The sequence below is a fragment of the Budorcas taxicolor genome, chromosome 11, assembly GCF_023091745.1.
Source record: "Budorcas taxicolor isolate Tak-1 chromosome 11, Takin1.1, whole genome shotgun sequence".
NCBI lineage: Eukaryota > Metazoa > Chordata > Mammalia > Artiodactyla > Bovidae > Budorcas > Budorcas taxicolor.
This window is the reverse complement of record NC_068920.1, coordinates 16,499,129-16,522,205: the sequence shown is the minus strand read 5'-3', so window position 1 is coordinate 16,522,205 and position 23,077 is coordinate 16,499,129. Positions and strand designations below refer to the sequence as shown.

Sequence of the window (23,077 nt, the reverse complement as noted above, 5' to 3'; positions counted from 1 at the left end):
GGATGTGCGTGTTGATGGGAATGAGCAACAAAGAGAGCTTAGAGTGAAAACCAAGCATTAGTAAGAAATTAGAGTCGATACATCAGTGTGGAGTGGGTGGGGAAGGAGGGAGTGGGGACTGCATCTCCCATGTCAAGCATATTTCCCATTAGTTACAATGCTCTGTATTCTCTGATATGGCCTTTCCCAGGCAGGAAGTTCTTTGTGAGAGAGGGGGATATGAGCTAGCTCATGGGAAAAAAATGTCCCGGGCTGTGAGCAGTAAACTGGCTCATTCCCAAGCAGTGTCCTCCAGGTGTGCCACGAGAAATGAAATCACCTGGCTCATTTTACCATCTTCAGGATGGTGTCAAGACCGGACAAACCCAGGCAACACGTACAAGGAAACTAATCTGAGACACAGCAATGGTGCTAGGCAACCAAGATGGGGACCTTATTCGGGGGAAAAAAATGTTAAGGAGGCCTTTACTCCAGAAAGGAGAGTGAGGTCATGGACCAACGAAATGAGTTGCATCAAGTGAAATGCACATCTGATGGCCAGACAGAACCAAAACATCTATGCCCCTGCAGCACGCTATAATTCTGGCACCACTTCAAACTATCATTCTGTGTATATTTGTTCAGCACTTATTTACTGAAGTAAGGGGGAAAAAAGACTTTTTGTGGGGAGAGAGAAGTTTTCTTCAAGTATAAGACACAGAAAAGAGCATATGTCATAATGGACAGCTCGAATTCCCCCAAAGTCAACACAAACATGTTTTCAGCACTTAAAACAAGAACATCACAAGCCCCTCAGGCTCTCTACCAGTCTTACCATGCAGTCTTAGCAAGCATGCTAAACTGCTTCAGTCGTGTCTAACTCTTTGTGACCCTATGGACCGTAGCCTGTCAAGCTCCTCTGTCCGTTGGATTCTCCGGGCACGTATACTAGAGCGGGTTGTTATGCCCTCCTCCAGTGGATCTTCCCAACCCAGGGATCAAACGCACATCTCTTACGTCTCCTGCATTGGCATTGCGTTCTTTACCACTAGCGCCAACCTGGGAAGCCCCTACTAGTCATGACCACCCTCAAAGCGAGCAATTGTCTTCACTTCTAGCATTGAAACAGCTTTCTTCCTCACGAGGTTGTAAAACTCTTGATGTTCACACATTGCAAAGTTTATCATTTGAACTTCTTGGGAATTATCTTCCATTCCGTGGCTTCTTTGGTTGTCCATAGCTAGAGAGTAATGTTTACTCACACTCTTAAGTGAAGGTTAGCAAATAATTACAAAACTTTGTTCCCTAGAAAGACCGTCTCATCATGCTTTGTTTGGGTTCAGAATGGCGGCGGCCTGTTACTGCTGACTCTGGAGCTGGACTCAAGAGACAGCAGTGCCTCGTCCTGGCCCTAGTAATGTATCCATGCACGAAAGTGCAGGGCTAGGATGATGTTATTACTTTGTTTTGCATACCACTGAACAACCAAAATTTCTTTGTCAGTTGCATTATTTTTATGATGAACCATCGTTAGACGTTTCACTATTTAAAAAAAAAAGTAATAACATGGTATATTAATAAAATATTACTCAGTCATTAAAAAGAATGAAGTGATACCATTTGCAGCAACATGGATGGTCCTGGAAATTTTTATACTAAGTGAAGTAAGTCAGACAGAGAAAGACAAATATCATATGATATCACTTAAATGCAGAATCTAAAATATGGAATGATTTACAAAGCAGAGACAGACTTAGAGAAGGAACTTATGGTTACCATGGGGAAGGATGGGGGTGATAGACTGGGAGGTTGGAACTGACATGCAGAAGACTGCTGTATTTAAAACAGATAACCAGCAACAACGTACATATAGCACAGGGGACTCCGCTCTGTAATAATCTCCATGGGGAAAGAATTTGACAAAGAACAGATACATGAACATGTATAATTGAATCACTTTGCTGAATACCTGAAACTAACACAGCACTGTTAATCAATTGTACTCCAATGTAAAGTTTTTAAAAATATTTGATTAATCAGTGATAAGTTAACCACAGAGATATTATCTATTGTCATATGCTGGTAATTTTTTGGTTTGCTTTAAACTCTGTAATCCCACTTTGCCAACAAAGGTCCATAAAGTCAGAGATATGGTTTTTCCTATAGTCCTATACGGATGTGAGAGTTAGACCATAAAGAAGGCTGAGCACCGAAGAACTGACGCTTTCGAATTGTGATGCTGGAGAAGACTCTTGAGAGTCCCTTGGATTGCAAGGAGATCAAAACAATCGATTCTAAAGGAAATCAATCTTGAATGTTCATTGGAGGACTGATGCTGAAGCTCCAATATTTTAGCCACATGATGCGAAGAGCCAATGCTTTGGAAAAGACCCTGATGCTGGGAAAGATGGAAGGCAAAAGCAGAAGCGAGTGGCAGAGAATGAAGTGGTTAGATAGCATCACTGACTCGAGGACCATGAGTCTGAGCAAACTCTGGAAGATCGTGGAGGCCAGAGGAGCCTGGTGTGCTGCAGTCACTGGGGTTGCAAAGAGTTGGACACGATTTAGCCACTGAACAACAACAACCCATGAAAAGGACTATGTCAAGTGCTTTTGGGTCCAGAGTTCTAATGGTGTTGCTTAACAACTTGGAGATCATACCAGTGGGATGAATCAGGATTTCTAGACTCTAGTTGAGAAACAGTTGGATTATGACACTGCTAACTCCAGAGTGAGCAGAATAAGACTGAATTACATAACACTGAATGAACTGATGAGGAAAGACTGTGGTTTTTGTTTGGAATACAGTTCTAATAACTCTATTTTTTTAATATTAGTGAAGGCCTTTCTTTTTCCTCTTAAGCTTTCTATAACTCATGGTAATTGAGTAGACTTTCATAAACTGAAATGAAACATTTATACATGATATATTTTCCCTGGTGGATTCTTCCAGAATTCAGAAAAATCCTGCTAAGTATTTTTATTCCTATAACAATGTATGTGCATAGGTTCAACATGAATGTCTCCTTCTTGTTACTGTGACATAATTTAAATCTTAAAGTATGCAACCAAGGTCTTACCTGGAGTGTCCTATTTGACTCATTTAATAAGATATGACCAGATACTTTCAAGGAATGAAGGGAGGCTTTATGAAACCATTATTCACAAGGCCCTCATGGGCAAATATGTCTGATACCGGCTTACAGATTCCCAGCCTCATAGGTGAGTAAGAAGGTCACTTCGTGGCCGACCAGGAATCTTAGGATATTGGGGAGACTTGAAGAAGACAGGAATTTACCCAAATTTATAGCTACTCCAGGTAAAACCTGGTAGCAAGTTCTTGACTTGACCCTCTAGCTTCAAAAGACTTTCATAAAAGCCCATTCCGAAATTCCTATGAAACAGTCCAGAAAGCAACTTAAAATGGCCTACATGATACATCACCATTCTTGCCATGCCTATCTAAATAAGTACGCTAAATTTAATGAGATTAGGCTGATTTTGCCCTCAAGAATAATCTTTCTTTGAGTTTTTCTTTCATCAGAAGTATGGTGACTGTAGAGAGAAATTTTCTGTTTTAATGGAAAACAGTCTGCTATCTAGCATAAACTTCCAGGATATCAGATTCTAGCTCTGTATATGGCTTTTAAGGTCTTTTAGATCTCTTCAAATTGTGGACAGCTGATGCAGCTGCAAATCCTGTCTTGTCTGGTGGAAAGTTAGTTGACTTTCTCCCCAACTCTGGAAAAATCAGTTTGGGTTCCTGACTGTAAAATGGACTGACTCCTGTTACCGTCCCAAATAGTCAACCTTTATCAGATTTTTGATCCTTCAAATTTCCTTCAAGGTCTGACTATAATCTTTCAAACGAATGTTTTCAGTTTTTCTCTCTGATGCCTAATGCAGTGTTGCTAGAACCAAGATCACATTACCCGAAGTCCCTCTGGCATGTTTCCCTAGGACTTGCAGAAGCACTGTGACTGAAAGCCAATGGCCTGATGTGAACTTTGAAGGACTGACCATCATATAAGACCATTCACGGGTCTGACTTCCCCCTAGAAAAGGCACTGTCTGGACCACTCAGCAAACTTAGTGGAATTTAAGGGTCCAGGCATGCCCTATAAATGCCAGGACCAAAACCATCAACATCCCAGTTCAAGAGTTCTAAGAAACTCACTTAGCGGTACTGCATACCTGGAAGATATTCCTCCACTGACCTCCTGGAATCCACTGGGCTGATTAATACAATCTGTTACATTAACATTTCCCTTTTTTGTGTGTCTGGCATGCATTTTTTTTAAGGAGTCCGATCTTCAGGACTCTAAAACCACAGACCTTTGTCATCACTTTTGTACAGTTCAGCTGCTTTTACAGTAGCAGCATGAAGTCACCTTGAGAAACTCTGAGATCTTGCTTCACTTCACTCAGAAGGTTTAGGATTATTATCTGGATGCTCAGTGACGATGCTTGTTCTTCTTGAACAAAAAGGGGAACAATGTTGAACTTGATCTGAGCCCTGTGTTCCCAAAGCGCAAGAAGTCCCCCTCCAGCATTCTGAGAAATAGCTAACCTCAAATGGCCCTGCCTCTCTCATATTCCTTCCCCTCCACCCCTTCTCTGCAATTCAGAGAAGACCATCTCCATCTCTCTCATGATTCCCATAAGACTTCAAGGACAGCTTCCTTGCTTACCTGCTTTGATAAAATCCCAAGCCTCCTTCCTTTCCTTGAAACATTCTCTCTTAATGAACATTGTCCTTATTGCAGTAGCCTGCATAGAATTATCTCCTTAATTGCCTCATGCACCATATCTTTCAACAAACTGAGGGGCATCATCAAGGGCCATTTGATCAGAGCAAAATGAGCCGATTATTGTTGTTGTTTAGTCACTAATTTGTGTCCGACTCTTTGTGACCCCATGGACTGCAACATACAAGGCTCTTCTGTCCTCCAGTATCTCTCAGAGTTTTGCTCAAATTCATATTCATTGAGTCAGTGATGCTATCTAGCATCTTATCCTCCGCTGTTCCCTTCTCCTTTTGCCTTCAATCTTTCCCAGCATCAGGATCTTTTCCAGTGCATTGGCTCTTTGCATCAAGTGGCAAGAGTATTGGAGCTTCAGGTTTAGCAACAGCTTTTCCAGTGAATATTCAGGGTTGATTTTCTTTAGCATTGACTGGTTTGAACCAGTTATGGGGGGAAGCAAACCAGTAAGCAACATCCTCGACAAGGTGATTGCTAATGGTATCATAACAAATTCTTCAAGCTTGAAGAAGACATTTAAGTTGACAGGGAGTTAAGCGATCCCTGCCCATAGATCAAGTGGGAATTCTTAGCTCAGTGAAAGGACATTTTTGACCATGTGACAAACAGTAGAAAATTAGCGGAAGACTTGAGCTATACAATAAATTCCACATTTGGTTAAGTACAAAGACTTCTAGTGGAATCATTTCACTTATTAGCCACAAATCTAGTTACATTTTCCAAATTTAGTTGAAATGTATTCAAGTGGATCTATTTTTATTTTTAAAAGCATGTCCCCAAATTTCAAATCCAGTTGATGCCACTTGAAATTAAGATATTGCAGTTCCGTTTATTGTTGTTATATTCTTTAAAGATTTTCAGTATCACTGAATTACTTATCCTTTCTGGATTTTGTCAGGATAACTTAGTAGAATAATCAACATCACTTAGGAAGATAGAATTTTTATTCTCTTAATGTGGTCATGATGCTGGAAGATTTTTAGTATCATTGAATTAAATATCCTTTCTGAATTTTAGTAGGATAAATTACCTCTTGATGAGATAAATACCTGCTTACTTACCTTTGTGATGAATCAACCACATGAGCACATTAGGCTACCTTCTTCTTATCAAGTCCTCTGTAGATGAAGTATTTTATTGAGACTCTTCCATACTTTTGATTGAGTTATAAAACTCTTGAGTGCTTTCTTGCTTAGGCAAGGGCTCAAGGCCCATCCTCCTAGTCTTTGCCCAGAAACCTACACACTTCCTGTCTTCTCCCCAGGAAGTCACTTTTCCATCAACCTAGGACTTGTTCATCCCACAGGGTAGCCTTTATAGCCGAATTCTTCTTAGTCACAACGCATAGTGAACTAGTTTATCATACCAAGCTCTGCCTCTTAATTTGCTGTCTGACCTTGGACAGCTTACTACTTAATCTGTCCCTGAGTTTCCTCATCCATAAAGAGGAGCAAATGAAAGTGCCTACCTCATTCTGTGATAGTAGGAAGGAAATGAATTGATGCCTGCACACCTCTCAGAAGAGTATTTGGCATGCTGTGTAAACATTAGCTATTCCACACATTTGCTGCCTTTGTCTTCATGGGTCCCCTGAGGTCTGGGATCATGTATTTCTCATTCCCTCTCAGTTCCAGACCCACATACCCAATTGGCTATTTCACATTTGACTTGGTTGAACGAAGCCTATCTATACCCTCAACTCATCATATCCTCATTGAAATAGTTATAGATGAGATGGCAGTGATACTTGGGGTTGCTTCGAAGTCATCCAGGAAGGCAGCGCAGAGTGTTAGTAGAGGTTCAACAGTATCAGTCAAATTTTGACAACTGGGACTTCCCTGGTGGTCCAGCGGGTAAAAACTTGCCTGCTAATGGAGGGGACATGGGTTTGATCCCTGATCCAGGAAGATATCACATGTTGCAGAGCAACTAAGCCACAACTACTGAACCTTAGTGCTTCAACTGCTGAAGCCCTGGAGCCTGTGCTCTGCAACCAGAGAACCCACTATGAAAAGAAACGCACACACTGCAGGAAGATTAGCCCCTGCTCACCACAGCTAGAGAAAGCTGCAGGAAGGTTAGCCCCTGCTCACCACAACTAGAGAAAGCCTGAGCACAGCATCAAAGACTCAGCACGGCCAAAAAATAAAGTGGCTCTTTAAAAAAAGAAAAAATGTTTGACGGCTGTTAAACGGTATGATGCATATGATGGCTTTATTATACTCTTCTCTCACATGTGGGCTAGGTTTGAAAATATTTATAAAAAAGAATGAAGAACTCGGAAATTATAATACTGCTTTGTCTTTCTGTCTGGTCCTTCTCGCTGTCAGTAGACAACATTTTGTACTCTAGGAAGCAGAGAGTGAGCAGCAGTGGGAGAGTGTTTGAGATGGGGAGGTGGCATCGATTATTCTTCAAGTTCTTTCTAGCGGTGCATCCACGGCTGTGGTGACTGAAGCACCCGGAGAAGGCTGTGGCTAGAGTGCTGATATCCGGGTGAACCGGCGTACCAAGAAATAGAAAGACCCACCCCAAACTGGGGCAAGTGTCACTAAAGTCGAGCCTGAATAAAAGAATATTTTAGCCACACACTCTCCAGAGATCCCTATAAGTAGGTCTTATAAACCTTCTGAAGTCTCATTATTACCTTTGCTTTTCTCTTACTGAACCCTGTCACCCATCTGTACATTTATTAATTCATTGATATACTATGCCTGAAAACCTATGCTCAAGGTTGGAGGCACCAGAGCAGGTGAAAGTTCTCTGCCCTTGCCTGGTCTGAAGATAAAGGGATACAGACATCGAGTCTACTTAAACAGGGCCAAGGTCCAGGTCGTCTCTAAGAGATCAAGGTGGATCTGAAATTCTAATCTCCTTCAAGGCTTCTCCTGTTTTAGGGTGATCATACTTCCCAGTTTGCCCATGACAGGCTGTGATCATTGCTAAGAGCATCACCAAGCTCCATTTGAAGTGTCTCAGATTTAATGAGAAATTATCTGGCTACCTTTCTGGGTCCAAACTTAATCCAAGAGGCCAAGACCCAATCTTACAAGCAGCTCCTCTTGACAATCCTGTGCCAAGTCAAAGACAAATATCATATACTATCACTTAGGTGCAGAATCTGAAATAATGATACAAAGGAACTTGTTTACCAAACAGAAACAGATCCACAGACTTAGAGAATGACCAAGGGGGAAAGGTGGAAGGGGGAAAGGATAGCCTGGGAATCTGGGATGAACATGTACACATGGCTATACTTAAAAGAGATAACCAGGGAACTTCCCTAGTGGTGAAGTGATTAGAACTCCATGCTTCCAGTACAAGAGGCTGGACATTCTGGTAGATCGAGGACCCTACCAAGTTCTGGTGTGAGGCAAACCTCAGTTTTGGCCACCATCAAACTGTCCTGCTAAAAACCTCCAAGGAGACCAAGAATACCTTCAGTTATTTCCGTTTATACCAGAGAAGATCAGTGTATGAGTGAGGTGGGCATGGGGAATGAAAGGATGACCCAGAGGGATGATGATGTAGCAAGTTCCCGACCAGGTATCGAACCTGTGCCCCTTGTACCGGAAGCATGGAATTCCAATCGCTTCGCCACTAGGAGACTTCCCTGGTCATCTATTTTAAATATAGCAGTGTGTCCATGTTCATTGCAGACTCCCAGTCTATCCTTCTCCACCCCCTCCCCCCACGTTTCCCCCTAGGTTCATTCTCTAAGTCTGTAATTCTGTTTCTGTTTGGTAAACAAGTTCATTTGTATCCTTATGTCAGATTCCACATCTAAGTGATAGTATATGATATTTGTCTTTGTCTGACTTACTTCACTTAATATGACAATCTCCAGGTCCATCCATATTGCTATAGACCCCATTATTTCATTCTTCTTAATGGCTGAGTAATATTCCATTGTATATACATACCACAACATCCTTATCCATTCATCTGCTGATGGACATTTAGGTTGCTTCCATTTAGGTAGCTTCTGGGCTATGGCTGAGATATTTACTTTCATAATAGCTGGTAAATAGCCATAGAGCAAGGAGTCTAGAAATTCCATCCTGGCTCCCTTTGGCTTCCCCAGACTTCTGGACTTTCCCAAACTTGGAGGTTTAACACCTGGCCTAACTGGAGACCACCAGGAGCCTGCTGGAGCCTCGGAGCTGCCCTGTGACTCTGCCCTGGTCTGTTCCAATTGGTCAGTGCCTTTGCCACGCCAATGATTGTTAATTTCATCCCTGGACACTTCCACAGCAGTTTCGGGTGGAGGCTTGGAATGACTCAGAATATAAAAGAGAAAAATGAGCTGCAGAAAGAAGACTTGGCATGTCAGAGTCTGGATGGGCTGCCTCCCAGGGCACGCTGCCTGTCAGGCTGGGAATGCATCACTTCCCTCAGTTGGTGACCCCCACAGCTGAGGCCCTTCTGTTCTCATTATCCAATGGTATGAGCCCTAGATCTTTCTCTGACCATCATCCAGGGCTTGAGGAAACACTACCACCTCTGCCATCACGTTCATCACCATTGCTCTCTCTTCCTGTGTGTTGGATCTTCTTCTAGAAGTTGTCAGGGAAGCCCTCATGGCACCAGATTTGAAGACGGACATTGTAAATTACAGTGAGTTTCTGCCTTCTGTGCGTGGGGGTCATGAAGATGAATCAGTGAGCAAATAGCATACAACTGAAACGTCCGTGAGCGGGGCTCTGGGGCCCAGTGATGCTCCTGAGAGAGTACTAAGAAGAATGGGTCTGGCAGGCCTCGCCAGGGAGGCTAGAAGGCACAGCTTCTACGAAGAGTGATTTTGCTCCACCACCTAGAACCCTCGCATAAGGTGTGCTTGAGCCTCTGTCTCCACAGACCTCCAATCATCTCTGAGTGATACAGCCCTGCTCAAGGTCTCAGGCTCCAGAGATGCTTGCTGTGTGACCTTGGGTAAGCCACTTCCCTCTCTGAGCCTCGGCTTTTTCATCCGGTAAAACCAAAGATTGCTCTTTCTTTCCTGAGAGAACTCCTGCTTAGTGTGGTACTGGTGGTTGTAAAAACTCTAGTTAGTTAGTCTAATACCCTGAGCATTTCAGGGAAGCGCGGGCAGGAGAAAGGGCAACGGTTTCCATCACACAAGAAGCCCATCCCTGGAGTGAGAATGAAGTGTGATAACAGATGCCTCTCACTTCACCAAAGACCACTTCTCCCCACCCAGGATCCTCTGGTCCTTGGAGCCCTGAGATCAAAGCTCTGCCCGCTCCAGATCATGAAGAGAGACATAAACGTGAAGAGAGAAATCTTAAGTGGGCTTCTAGAACTCATGCGTTTACTGGAAAAACAGCAAGAAGCATGGCCGACCATCCCATGAGTTCACCCTTGAGCTGGCATGGCCCTTGAGTAATATTCAACCTTTCCTCTAAATACTCCAAAAATATTGACTTCCTAAAAACCTTTCAGTTTATTTTACTACTGACTCTCATGCCCTAAGAGCGCTGCTTCATGCTTTTTTTTTTTTTAACTTCTCTTGCTGGTTACTGAGGCAGGAAGCATGGAGGAAGAGGATTTAAGAGTCTGACTAATAATTTTTTTTAAGAAAGAAAGAAAAAAAATCTTATCTCTGCTGCTTCCTGTGTTTTACTTTTGCTCAGTGGCTTCTTCCCACGGCAACTCCCTCTTAAATATCTTAGATCCATGTTCTCCGAGCTTGGATCTTCACTATTGCCATCACCTCCACTTCTTTGTGTGATCTCAGGCTTGCTCTTATGGCTGTTAGAGGAGTTCCTCGTTTTCTTCAGTGCACAGATGAGGAAATCCACAATGCCAGGGGATGGAAGAGCTGTTCAGGATTAAGCAGGGGCTAAGTTCAGGCCAAGGCCCTTGTCAATGTGGGCAAAACTTCACTATCCTCTTGAGAACCACAGGCCGAGAAACTGTGCTAGATAAAGTGAACTCTATAAGCAATCCCCCCAAAGACAGTGGTGCATGCGTGCAAGCTCAATCATGTCCTGCTCTTAGTGACGTCATGGACTGTCGCCCGATAGGCTCTTCTGTCCTTCTCCAGGATATGTTCCCTGGAGAACATTCCTTCTCCGGGGTACGTTCCCTGGAGAACATTTGTTCTCTGGGGTATGTTCCCAACCCAGGGATCAGACCCATGTCTCCTGCATCACAGGCAGATTCTTTACCACTGAGCCATCTGGGGAGACCCAAAGACACTGGACTCTCTTCTAAAAACAAAACAGTGAAAGATGAAAAGCAATGCCTGCAAAGATGGAAACCCTGCCCAGGGCACTGGCTCTGCCTACCTGAAGACTGTTACTGAACATCCTTCAGACGTGCCACTGTTGAAGAATAGTAACTCCCGTGAGCTGTTATTTGAGGAAAAACCAGGCATTCCTTCGGGCTTCCCAGGTGACTCAGTGGTAAAGAATCTGCCTTCCAAGCAGGAGACTCGAGTTTGATCTCTGGGTCAGAAAGATCCCCTGGAGGAGGAAATTGCAACCCACTTCAATACCCTTGCCTGGGAAATCCCATGGACAGAGGAGCCTGATGGGCTACAGGCCATGGGGTTGCAAAAGCATCGGATACGACTGAGCAACTACAACAGCAAACACCAACATGGGCATTCTTTCAGACCCTGCTAATGAAAAGCGGTGAAGATTCTCAGAAGCGGATCAAGCTCATATGGGCTTCTGTGGGCAACTAGCATCTGCAAAGCTATTCTCCCCACTGGGTTGGCAGGTCAGCCAAGGCAAAGTGGAGAGAAGGGAGGGAATGAGAAGCAGGAGGGGCCCAGAATCAGCATTTGGCATCTCTGCCTCCATGGGCGTGTGTCCAGCGCTGGGCTACCGGGAAAGAGCAAAAGTACTTGGTGTTCCTCAGTAAACAAGCTTCTTAATCTGAGCAAATAAAAAAGCCACTGGGAGCCCTGACTTGCTCTGAGCAGGCCATTTTCCCAAAGCAACGCTGGTGTGGAATGTGTGTAATTAGGTACCTTCGGGGAGGTGGCCTTGCTATCACTTCCTTTAGTTTATTAACATGGAGAAAGCACCTCTCACCACACCATCAGCTTAAACTGCTGGATCCTAGCAGGCCAAGCCAAGTTAATGGATGAAGTCCCTGGAGAGTCTGCAGGTGCGAGGAAGCAGAGAGCGGCTATGTAGGAAAAGACAGAGGTGTGAAAGCTGAATTTTTGTTTTGTATTTAGCTAAATGCAATGGCAACTCAGTACTCTTGCCTGGAAAATTCCATGGACAGAAGAGCCTAGTAGGCTACAGTCCATGGGGTCACAAAGAGTCGGACACAACTGAACAGCTTCACAAATGCAATCTAAAAGCAACTTTTAAGATATAAATCCAATTCTTGTTGTTGTTAGCGAAGATCCTTTTTCCTTCTGATTGTCACCTCTCCAAGAAACCATCTTTAATCATTCCGCTTTTTGAATCTTACCACTGTGGCTCACCTCTCAGAAATTTCAGAGATGATGCAGAATTAGTACAGTAGGGAAAAAAAAATATTTATTTTCTAAGGTCATTACCTTGACAGGCAAAACAAAGCATTTTTTCAATTCCATTCAGAAATACATTAAAAAAAATACATAGACCAATATGGCCTGCCCAAACATATATTTAACATGGTAAATATAAGGAATAAACTGTTTGAATATAAATATCTATAAAAATATAAGTACATCAAAATGTAATCCAACCTCTTCCATGAGCCAATAAAGGAAAATAATTTTACTGCTTTAAAGCATCACCAATGTTTACCCTTCAATATCTCTCCACAACAACCCTATACCATTGTGTTTCCAAAAATCAAGGTAAGTAAGGGAAACTCCTGATTCAATTGATCTTTTCATTTTTCCTTAGGGAACAGAGCTAGTAGATGACCATGAAAACGTTATATCTACTATTGATGCATTAGACAGACTTCCACGAGGCTAGGAATTAGGATGGGGTGTTTTTGCAGGGGAAGAGTTTGGGGAGGCAATAATTAAAGGTGGGAAATGCTTTGTCAGAGTGCAATACGGATGAGGTAGTCTCCTATGCATGAAACTCATTCTGATTTTCAGTAGTAACAGTTTCTCTCAGTTTTGCATTTTACAAATTAGAAAAACAAGTCTTTTTTTTCATTTTTACTCGAGTGTTTGTCCTTCGAGTGTTTTCAATTTGTGCATTCCTTAGAAAAATCTTCACGGGGCTTTGGAGTTTCTCCCTGAAATGTGCCAGGCGCCTGAGTGAGACACAAACACTCCCTTCGGACCCTCTTGGGAACTCCGCCCACAAGTGGAATCTCCTCGCCTCCTCCAGTTTGCAGGCCGCTGGGTCTCTTTGCCTTCTTTGCGGGGCCCATTGCCACCCCCATGGAGGAGAGACGGATGAAAACAATCAGCTCGGATGGAGACAAGACTGGCTGGGGGCACTCCTTAACCTTTCCTGGAATGCTTGCACCCAGGGCGCTGGTTCCCTGCCAGTCTGGAACAAGAAATCGTCTGACCAGGCAGGATGCATTTGCCTCGATCCCAGCCGCGTGGGCAGCGCACAGAGTCAGGCCCAGGGCTCTCCATGGATGAAGAGCTTCAGACAGGCCCCAAAAACCTGCCCTCAGTGAGCACGGTTGTAGATCACTTTCTTATCTCTATAGAGCTGGGCTTTCAGCTTGGCAACACGAAAAGATGTTTTGATGCTGTTGCTGATGGCCTCCAACCTATTAAAACCAGACAAGAGAAAACAAATTTTTTTTTTTAGAAAAAATTATTCTTGGGCAAAAGAAACATCTAAAATTAGAATCTGGCCCAAACAAATCTAAATCTGGATCCTCAACTTTCACCCTCAACCATGACCGCATGCTTCTCTACTAACCTCAAATGAAAATAAACTGCCTCTGATGCCTAGGGTAAGGCAGGGTTCAGTGAGCAAGGAGAGGGGTGATGCGGTCATATCTACAGGGGCTGGGAGTTAAAGAAATTTTAAAGCACAATTTTAAGGTGGACTAGAGATACTGTCTTCTCTTTTTTAGCCCTATTCCAAGCACTGTTCCAACTCTGGTGGGATTGTATGGAGACAGTTACTCAGCAAAGGTTTCAAATTCTCAATCACATAAGGAATTGAAGTGGGCTTCGAGGGGAAAAGGAATTCAAAACAAGAAGGCCTACAGGCGGGACCCAAAGCAAATGTCTTATGGCAATTAAAAACTATCATTTTTGCAGGCTTAATGTTTTCTTTGGGTGGGAAGAACAGTAACATTGATTTAATAGTTGATGTAAAAAAAAATAGTTGATGTAATGGAAACTAATAGAAAAAAATAATAATTTCCAAGTCAGTTCAGAAATGGTGGTTTACATAATCTTGCCGTCTGGAGAAGCACTGTGCTGTGCTCAGTCGTGTCCGACTCTTTGCGACCCTGTGGACTGTAGCCCTCCAGGCTCCTCTGTCCATGGGGATTCTCCAGGCAAGAATAGTGGAGTGGGTAGCCATGCCCTTCTCCAGGGGATCTTCCCGACCCAGGAATTGAACCCAGATCTCTCACATTGCAGGTGGATTCTTTACCATCTGAACCACCAGGGAAGCCCAAGAATACGGAGTGGGTAGCCTATCCCTTCTCCAGGGGATCTTCCCGACCCAGGAATCGAACCCGGGTCTCCTGCATGGCAGGCGGATTCTTTACCAGCTGAGCTACCAGGGAAGCCTGGAGGAGCACTAGTGGCCTGAGTTCATAAACATGGAGACTTCAAGGTCACGTGGGAAGCACTGAGCTTGGCCCCAGACAGTAGTAAACAACTCAGAAGTCGTCCATGACCTCCTGGCCTGTGCTCAGAACACTTGGATCCTAGAACTTCTTGCCACTGGATTTCTAGGAAAAAATGCCTCTGACCATGAGAGGGAATCATAGACCACAGGACAGATCTGAAAGCAGGACTCCTCCCTGCAGCTTGCGAATTTCAAGATGCTTAGGTTGTGGAAGGTTTATCACTACAGAGCCCCTCAGAGCAACCCTGGGGTGTTACTAATCCAGATCCCAGCTCATGACTGCTTAAAAAATAAGAAAGCTGTTGAGAATGACATTGAGTCTCCATCGAATGCATTTCCCTATTAAAAAAGTAAATAAATAAACCTGAAAAACGACATGTTCTAACTCTCACCAACCCTACTTAATGACTTTAGTTTCCCTTTGGCCATTTGAATAACTGCTATGTTTTTGAAGAAGTTGATTATACATGATTAAAAAAAATAAATTTTCCCTGAAATGATGTTTAATTTCTCAGGGAAAGCTGTACATATATTGACTCAGAGATGCAAAAACTAGATGTGACCAAATGACAGAGGTGTCCCTAGACAGATTTTTGTTTGGATGAGTGGTGTGTGTGCTAAAGGGCAGCACACTGAATTATGTAAACCACTGTTTCTGAACTGACTTGGGAATTATTATTATTATGCTGTTAGTTTCCATTACATCAAAAAAACTTTTGAGAAGGATTCTTTGGCTCTTTTAAGTCTAGAGAACACAGAGATATCTCTTTCGTCCCTTCCCTTCATATTGTCTTGTAAGCCTTTCTCCCACGGAGGTAAGAAGGACTGGAGACTGTTTATAGGTGAAGGGGACCAGCTGTTCATAAGAGTCTTACCTTCTTGTTTTCCTTCCGGCCACGAGCTGCTGCTGAAGACACTTCTCTCCTAGCTTAGGACAGTCTTTTCCTCTCTTTCGGTTGTTCCAGGCTTTCTCCATGGAGTCTTGGTCCCTGTCAAAATACAGGGAGGACATTTCAGCAACAGGAACGCTGGTTGTTCTCAGTGTCTCTGTTGCTTTCTTCAAAACAAGAAGAGAGCATCACGAGAGGAAGAAGGTCAGGAGGCCAAAAAGCTGATCAAAAACAAAGGTGTTTCTACTCACTTGAGCTCTTTTCCTGCTTGGCAAAAATTCTGGCATTTCTTGTCTGTCTGGCTAGCACACTGGCATCTCTTTCTGTGGACTGTCACCTTTGTAGGAAAGAAGTCCTTTAAGGAGCGCTTGGACCTAGAAGGGCTTCCGAGTCCATATGGAACAACGTGCCTATTATGGAAAGAGAGAAACAGAAGATATGAGGATAATTAATCCTCTCCAAAGGCTGCATTCTCTGGGGGCAACCGCCTTCCATTAAGACAGAAGGAGAGCCTGCCACAGCATTTGGTAGTGAAATTTAGAGTCAAAAGTGGTAACAGTCAGAACCACGTGCCCATCAGTGGCCCTGAGGGTGTGGACCCACCCGGGAGAAAATCACTTTCTCTAAGTCAATGACAGTCCGTGTCAACTCTGGACACAGTTCAGTTTCTTCTTGACACAGCAGCCTTGCTTTTTGGCCAAAACTATGACATTTCTGCTTTGGTATCTGTTTCATATTGTCTTCCTTTTCTCTCTACTTAGCTAACAGCTCTTGGGAGGTGGGGGACTTCCTTGCAAAACCATGACTCACATGATTTTAAAAACCGATTTTTCAACTCAAGTGATACATGGATATGCTAAAAGGGGCCCCCAGGGAGGCTGGAGGAAACACACTACCTGGAGCGTGGTTCGTGCCATATCTGCACACCTCCGGGGATTTTGGTGATTATCATGTGGCTATAGAGGACTCTTTGCCAGAAGGCTCTCCAGTAATTTCCCATGTGTTCATTATGATTCTCACCCAAGGAGTAAAGTCCTCCCCTTAGAAGTATCACCTTACTAAATATTAGGCCTGCCATGGTTTTTGTTTGGTTTGATTTGATTTTGTTTGGATTTGGGTCATCCTCGCTATAACGGGACTCTGCAGGTACAACCAGTGTGTTTTTGTTTAGAGTTCTTTCTGATGAATGAATTATTTTGCAGGGAGTAAGGGGAGAAACTGCTCTCTTCACTCTGGAGGCAGAAGAGAAATCTGATCAAGGTGTTCCTCCTGCTGTCATGAAACTGGCTTTTCCAAAGGGCAAGGACAAAGGAGTTGAGACACTCAAGTTCCAGGTCTCGCTCCGCACAAACTCAACCTTGCAAATGACTTCAACAATCTGGGTCTTAGTTTTTTCCAAAAGTAAAATGGGGAGACAGCCTGTAAGTCTCTGTCATCACTTCTGCCTCTCAAGTCTCTACGCTCCCATGAGAAGCACAGGTTAGACTAACCCACAGATGACCTCAGCAGTGGCTTCTTCAAACCCAGGGAATTCGAGAACATTCACCTCTAGGCCTAATACAAAGATGTTCCCCCCAACCCCCGAGATGCATGACACCCTCTGGAGGGGTGTTTTGCCCACGGAGGCACTTTCCTGTGGTCAGCTGTGCTACCTTCAGAGACCACGCCAGACAATAACCAGAGAAACTGGGGCTCCGGTCTCCCGTGGAGCCAGAGGGGAGAAAGCCTAGCGTAAGGATGCCCTCTAGAGACTCACTCAGGAGTGTTGACCCAGATGATGTCCAGGTGGCAGAAGTAGACACACTCTTTATCCATCAGTGAAGAGCAGGAGCAGCGCTTGGACCTGCGGGGTCTCCAGGGCATGGTGGGAGCCGGCCTCTCCCCGCCACTCTCCGCTCCCGCGCTGAGCTCGGTGCCCAGGACTGCTGGGGAGAGAGAGACAGCAGGTCAGAGGGAGGTGTCTGCTCCGAGGTCCCGAGGCACACGGGCCACGGCCTGGGTGCCAGAGCCAGCAGAGCAGGGAAAAGCGGATGAAGCACACCGCCAGCCTCCAGCAAGAAACACAGAGGAAAAAGGATGATTTTTTTTTCCCTCCCTGCTTAACATGACTTCACCTGTGTCGCCACTGGCTTCTCTGCCTTCAGAGAGATTAAACACGTGCAGGGGAAACAACCACCTGAAAAGGGACTTACCAGCGCCACGAAGGATGTGGCCTTCAAGGAAATACTTAGAAACACTGCTTATGGGACATTTAGCTTGGCTTCTACACAGAACCGCGCGCAGCCTACCGTGGCTTAAAATGGGCTGATGACCAAAAGAGCCTCAAACTAAGTCAGTCATACTGTCTTTCCCTAGACTCCGAGCCACTTCCCCAGGCGGGATGACCTTCCATTCAGTACCCACTGCTTCCCACCTTGTGTTAAGGCAGGGAGTAGCTCAGAAGAGCGGCACCTCTAGAACTTGGGTGGAAATCCAGAGCTTTGGGGAGGTGGTTGGAAAGAGAGAAGTCAGCTGAACAGGCGAACCCCGGATTGAACAAGCAGCCGCTCTCGGAACCCAGACAAGGTTCTGTGGGCTTTGGATTCTGAATCCGGGGATCAGGAGGGCATGCGTGGGATCTACCAGCTCCCCCTTCCTCACAGCAGCCTTGCCTCCTCTTACTGACAAGTTAGCCCTGCAGCTTATCTGCCCAGTTTTGTACATTTCAAATGATCAGACACATTCCAGGATTTTCATTCCCTTGACATCCTTTTCTCTTCAGTCGGGGTCACGAAAAGACAAAAAAAGTGCATTGACCCTAGAAAGAGAGAAACGGGCAGATGCTCACACACTATCTAAATCCCTCGGTAGCCAAGATTTATTCTAGCTCCCCTCCCAGGACAGGTGAATAACACTGGAAATGGAGCTCACACTGTTGTGAGTGCCAAAAACCTGCCAAAAGAAACCCAAAGTCAATAATGACAAATTTTAAAGAAAACATCTGCTTCGCCCTGAAACCGCCTGGAGGGTTTTTTTCCCCAGACTGTTCTGCAGGTGATTTCAGTGTGCATAAACTGCTTGAATGACTTGAATAAAATTCCTTGGCTCTGAGTTGAAAAGTATGAATATTTTACACATTAACACACTATTAAAACAGTATTTGAATAAGATATAAATACCTATATGTCCTTTTACCTGTCTGAACAGAAAGATTGCAGACACACATTTAGCTAAATTACATCTTGTCTTTAAGTCATATTTTTAAAAGCCAAGAAACACACTAGGTAATAATAATCATGTCACTTTAATGCTAGAGGAGCAATGGTCTTCCACAGAGGATTCCCCCCCACCTCTAGAAAACTTCAGCAGCTCTGAGCACTAACTCCCCTGCGCTTGGTTTCTGAGCGGCAGTCGTAAAACGCAGCGGGAGAAACAGAAGCAAGAAAAGCATTAAGGTGGGAAAAAAGACCAGCATTCAAGGATTTTACAAGTCACCGTGCCTACCTGCTTCTGGAGCTCCTTGGAAAGCCACAAACAGCAGAGCAAAAATCATGGGGAAATAATCCATTCTGGGGTGGGGGCGGATTAAAGGAAGGGTTCAAAATCTTTCCCCCTGCAAACTAAACTCGAAGGGAATAAAAAAAGAAAAAGTGCAGGAAAAAGAAAAAATTAGCTTCCGTTCTTTCCAAGCGCTTCGGGTTCTCCGGATCTCAAAGTGGTACTTCGACCTGATTGCTGTTTAACGGGGAGAAAAAAGAGAAGTCTCTGCCCTGCAGAGAGGCAGAGGGAGCGGTCCCAGGACGCACGCGGCGGCGGCGGCGGCGGCGGCGGCGCGCGGACCCTGGAGGCGCCGGTCCCAGCGCGGAGGCAGGAGCGCGTCTGACCTGGACAGCTCTCGGCCGGCTTTTTATATTGAACCCCTATAGAGTGGGGGTAAACAGCTCCGATTTTATTCCAGCCCCCAGACAATGTTATTGTGTCATTAGTCACCACCAGGCAACGTGCAGCCGGAGATAAGGCCGGGCTCTAGAGGAAATCACTGCTAACTTCAGAGGCAGACGCCGTCTGACAATTCAGGGGCAGGGCTAAGAAAAAGAAAATACCCATTAGAGAGGGACCTTTGGTAAACCTGCCCGTGCGGCGCGCAGCCGTCTGCTTCCCCTTTGCAAGCTGCCAGCCCCGGAGTTCAGGAATCAGAAGAGGGACTCCAGAAAAGTCATACCATTGGTATGAGAAGTATGAGCTCCAGTTTAAATAGATTGTATTGTTGTGTGCGGGGGGAATTTTTTTTTTTTTAATTGTTGTTCGCTTCACTTGCCTTTTATGTCTCTCTGATTCCTTAGTGCTGATCAGACCGGGGGACTCTCTCCCTCCGTCCCCTCTCCCCACCTACTCGGGGTCAGTTTATCTTGGCAGATAGATCCACACACTTTTCTCTGACTTCTGATCCCCCTCCCCTCGAGTCTGTTGGGCTCGAGTTCTTTGCTTCCACAGTGGGAAAGATCGGAGAAGGATTGTCAAGGAAAGGAAGTTTTGTGTGTGTGTGTGTGTGTGTGTGTGTGTGTGTGTGTGTGTGTGTGTGTGTGTGTGTGTTTAAAGAAAGAATCCTTTTAGGCACATACCCAATTCTTTCAGGATTGCTGATTAGAACCCCGCCATGAACTTTTTATTTTTGTATCCCCCCCTCTTCGCTTCCCCGGGTCCCCTCCACCTTGGAGGGGGTGGGGCACCAATCTTAAGAAGTAGGCAGAGAGGAACGCCAGGGGGAGACGGAGAGCTACAGGGGCGGATGTTCAGGACAAAAAGGCCCAGCCTCGGCTTCCAAATAAGTAACAGAAGGCAAGGCAGCCACCTGAGGAGGGAGCTTAGGAAGGGAAGGGCTGACGCCTGACGCAGAAAGCAGGCTGCCCCTCGGAAGAGTCTATGCACTCGCTACCTCGGGACATCTTTTCTGGATCTTTGTTTTCCTTTGGCTTTTGCTTGTAAGTCCAAGGGGTGTCCTTGTGCAGGCTTAGGTGAACATGCGGGTCGTGTTGGGAAGGAGGAAATGCCCTCATTGAATAAGGGATCAGATAATACCTCACATTTAATAATAATGTGTTTATGTTTTCAAAGCGATTTCCTGTCTCCGTAACTATGAAATAGCCCCTGAGGCTCCCACAGGGCAGTTATCCGAGGAGGAGACAGCCTGTTGTCATGTGCAAAGGAAAACATGAAGACAAGACACTTGGCCTTTTCAATTAGCCTCATTTTTCAAGTGAGACAGCCGAGATGCCCAGAATTTCCTGGCTTCCTCCAAGTCTTCAGGGGGTGCGGCTGAGTTAGGCCCCTAGGATAAATTTACAGCATCTCCCCTGCCCCAGAGAAAGACCTGTCTGTGTCTCCCTCCTGGGGACACCATCAAATAGATGCTTCTTCCATTTCCTCATCGCGTGTCACTCTAAATCCACCTCCACACACCCGCCCTTGGGGAGATCCAAACGAGGATTCATTTCTGCTACTTAGGAGAATGCCACAGAGCCACCTCCTCCGCCTTCTCTCTGTTTCCTCTACTCTAGAATCACAAGGACAGATTTTTGTCCCCACACCCAAGCTGTGGACCTGGGCACACCAGTCTCCCTGGACCTCCTTGGGGGGACAGTGGCAGTACAGTATCAGATCCATAAGGAGGTCTGTCCCCTAAACCAGCCATCGAAGAGCTGGAGACGGGGCGGGGTGGGGGCAGTCAGGAACCCTCCCTCCCCGCCCCCCTGGAGAGGCCTCCACCCAGGGCTCTCTGCCTGGGCCCTCTGCCTCCTGTCTGTGTGCTGACCTCTGCCCCGCCCTGGGGGCCAAGGAGGGCACAGCTCCCCTCAGACTGGCTGACACCTGGTAGGGAGCCAGCTCTGGCCAGCATCTTCCCACTTCCTCCCACCAGCAGGACCCAGAAGCGCAGAGAAGACCTGAGTGGCATTCGCAGGATCCAAGCTTCCCCCAAGGAGCCAGAGGTGCCCTGGGCAATGTGTCGTGGCAGAAATGTATCCCATCCCCATTTTTTTTTTAACCTCCTGCAAAATTTAACAAAACATTGGCCACAGTTAGTACCTACCTGTTCTCCCCAGAAACTCCCGCCCAGCCCCTCCCAGTCTCTCTGGGTCCAGCCCAGGATATCCTCTGGCAAGGAAGCCCCTCTCTTAACCTCCCCCACTTTGGTGAGGCTGCCCTTGTGGGTGCCAGCAGTGCCCAGCGATCAGGTGGAAAAGTGAAGCAAAATGCACCTGCCCACACACCTTCCCACAGCCCACCCTCCGCTCCTTGGCTGTGTCAGCGGTGACTTATTTAAATTATAAATACAAAACGTAGGCAGCAGCCTCTGCCCCCTCCCAGCACCCCAGACCTTCTGTTCAAGTCAATACACGGGGTCTCAGATCCAGGAGGGTCCCATGGTTCCAAAACCCATCCAGGCCCCATCTCTTTGAATCTGAAGTTTCCAGGATGCACACAGCCGTGAATGTGTGTGTGTGTTTCCATTTTTCTTTGTGCATCTTGGGGAATGGCTGTGTCTGTCCTCCCGCCTTGCTTACTGGAGGAGGAAGTGGGAGCCCCTTCCAAGTGCAGAGAAGGCAGCTATCTGCAGGGCAGCTGCCCAACAAAACATTTTGCCAAGAAGCAAGAGCGGGAGGGAGGAAGAACCCCAACAAACCAGTTTTACAAGCTAGATGCTGCCACTGCTTCTCCCCCTGAAGGCTGCTGGGGAGGGAGGAGGAGAGGAGAAGGTTAAAGTCGCTGGACAAAGTAATAAAAGGGGAGATCCCACCACCCTCCCTAGGCCCCAGGCTCTAGCCCAGCCCTCCAGAACCTAGCAGGTCAAAGGCTCTTTGTAGCCACAGTCCAGCTCAGAGAGGAAAGGGAAGGGAAGGGAGAGAGAGGTCAAGAAGATGGCTTTTCTCCCCCAATAGAATAGTTTTCTGTTGCTGTTCTTGTTTTTGATGTTACACTTGAACACTGGAAACTATTTGATAAAGCTATTTTTTGTGTATGTGTTTCTTTCTGTATCTTTTGCTAATGTATTAATAGATAGCTATAAATAAAACACCCTGCTCCCCAAATACAGATGCTACACAGTAGCAAAGGGTACTGTTTTTAGCACTCCTCAGCTTTGCTCTTTCTCAACTTTTGCGTAATAAAATTTGCAACTTTGCCAAGCCAGTAAATTGGGGGTGAGAAGTGGCATTGAGCTCAGCAAAAAAAGAACGGCCGTTAGGTGGCTGGGCGAGCGAACAAGGAGCAGGGAGCTGATTTTGTGTGGGCTCGGTGAAGCTGTCCAGGCCACCAGTTCAGTCATGTATTGTTGACTGTTTTAAGTTCCTACTTTGCATAGCACTGTTATGAAAGAGTGCACTGCAGGCGTTACCCTGTGACATATTACAACCTCCGGGAGTCATGAACAAACAGCTTCTCCTGTCAAGATCTAGTGGTATTTAGCACAGGAAATAGGATGGTGCTCCAGAGAGCTTCATCTATGCATCTGAAAACATAGAACGTGAGAGTCGATTGATATGATAGATGAATGCATAATGGTGTGGTGTATAGATATACATGTACTAATTCCACGTGTATATAATGGAATACTACTCAGCCATAAATGAAAACATGGCTAGAATGAGAGGATATTATGCTACATGAAATAAGTCAGACAGAGAAAGAAAATGCCATGTGATTTTATTTACACGTAAAATCTTAAAAACAA

General features: G+C 45.4%; 1 protein-coding gene across 2 annotated transcripts; it reads right to left on the bottom strand.

Annotated features, from left to right (window-relative positions):
* Nucleotides 1-12,348: 12,348 nt before the first annotated feature.
* On the bottom strand, nt 12,349-19,194 carry EDN1 (endothelin 1). 2 transcript variants are annotated; one of them, XM_052649122.1, is made up of 5 exons: nt 18,853-19,194; nt 17,126-17,294; nt 15,621-15,779; nt 15,355-15,468; nt 12,349-13,436 (listed from the first exon to the last, which is right to left on the bottom strand). In XM_052649122.1, the coding sequence occupies exons 1-5, from the start codon at nt 18,914-18,916 to the stop codon at nt 13,334-13,336; spliced, it is 609 nt and encodes a 202-aa protein (XP_052505082.1). In that variant the 5' UTR covers nt 18,917-19,194; the 3' UTR covers nt 12,349-13,333. The 2 variants fall into 2 exon arrangements, with proteins under 2 accessions (XP_052505082.1, XP_052505083.1); XM_052649123.1 differs by having other exon boundaries at nt 17,126-17,291.
* Between the last annotated feature and the right edge of the window lie 3,883 nt (nt 19,195-23,077).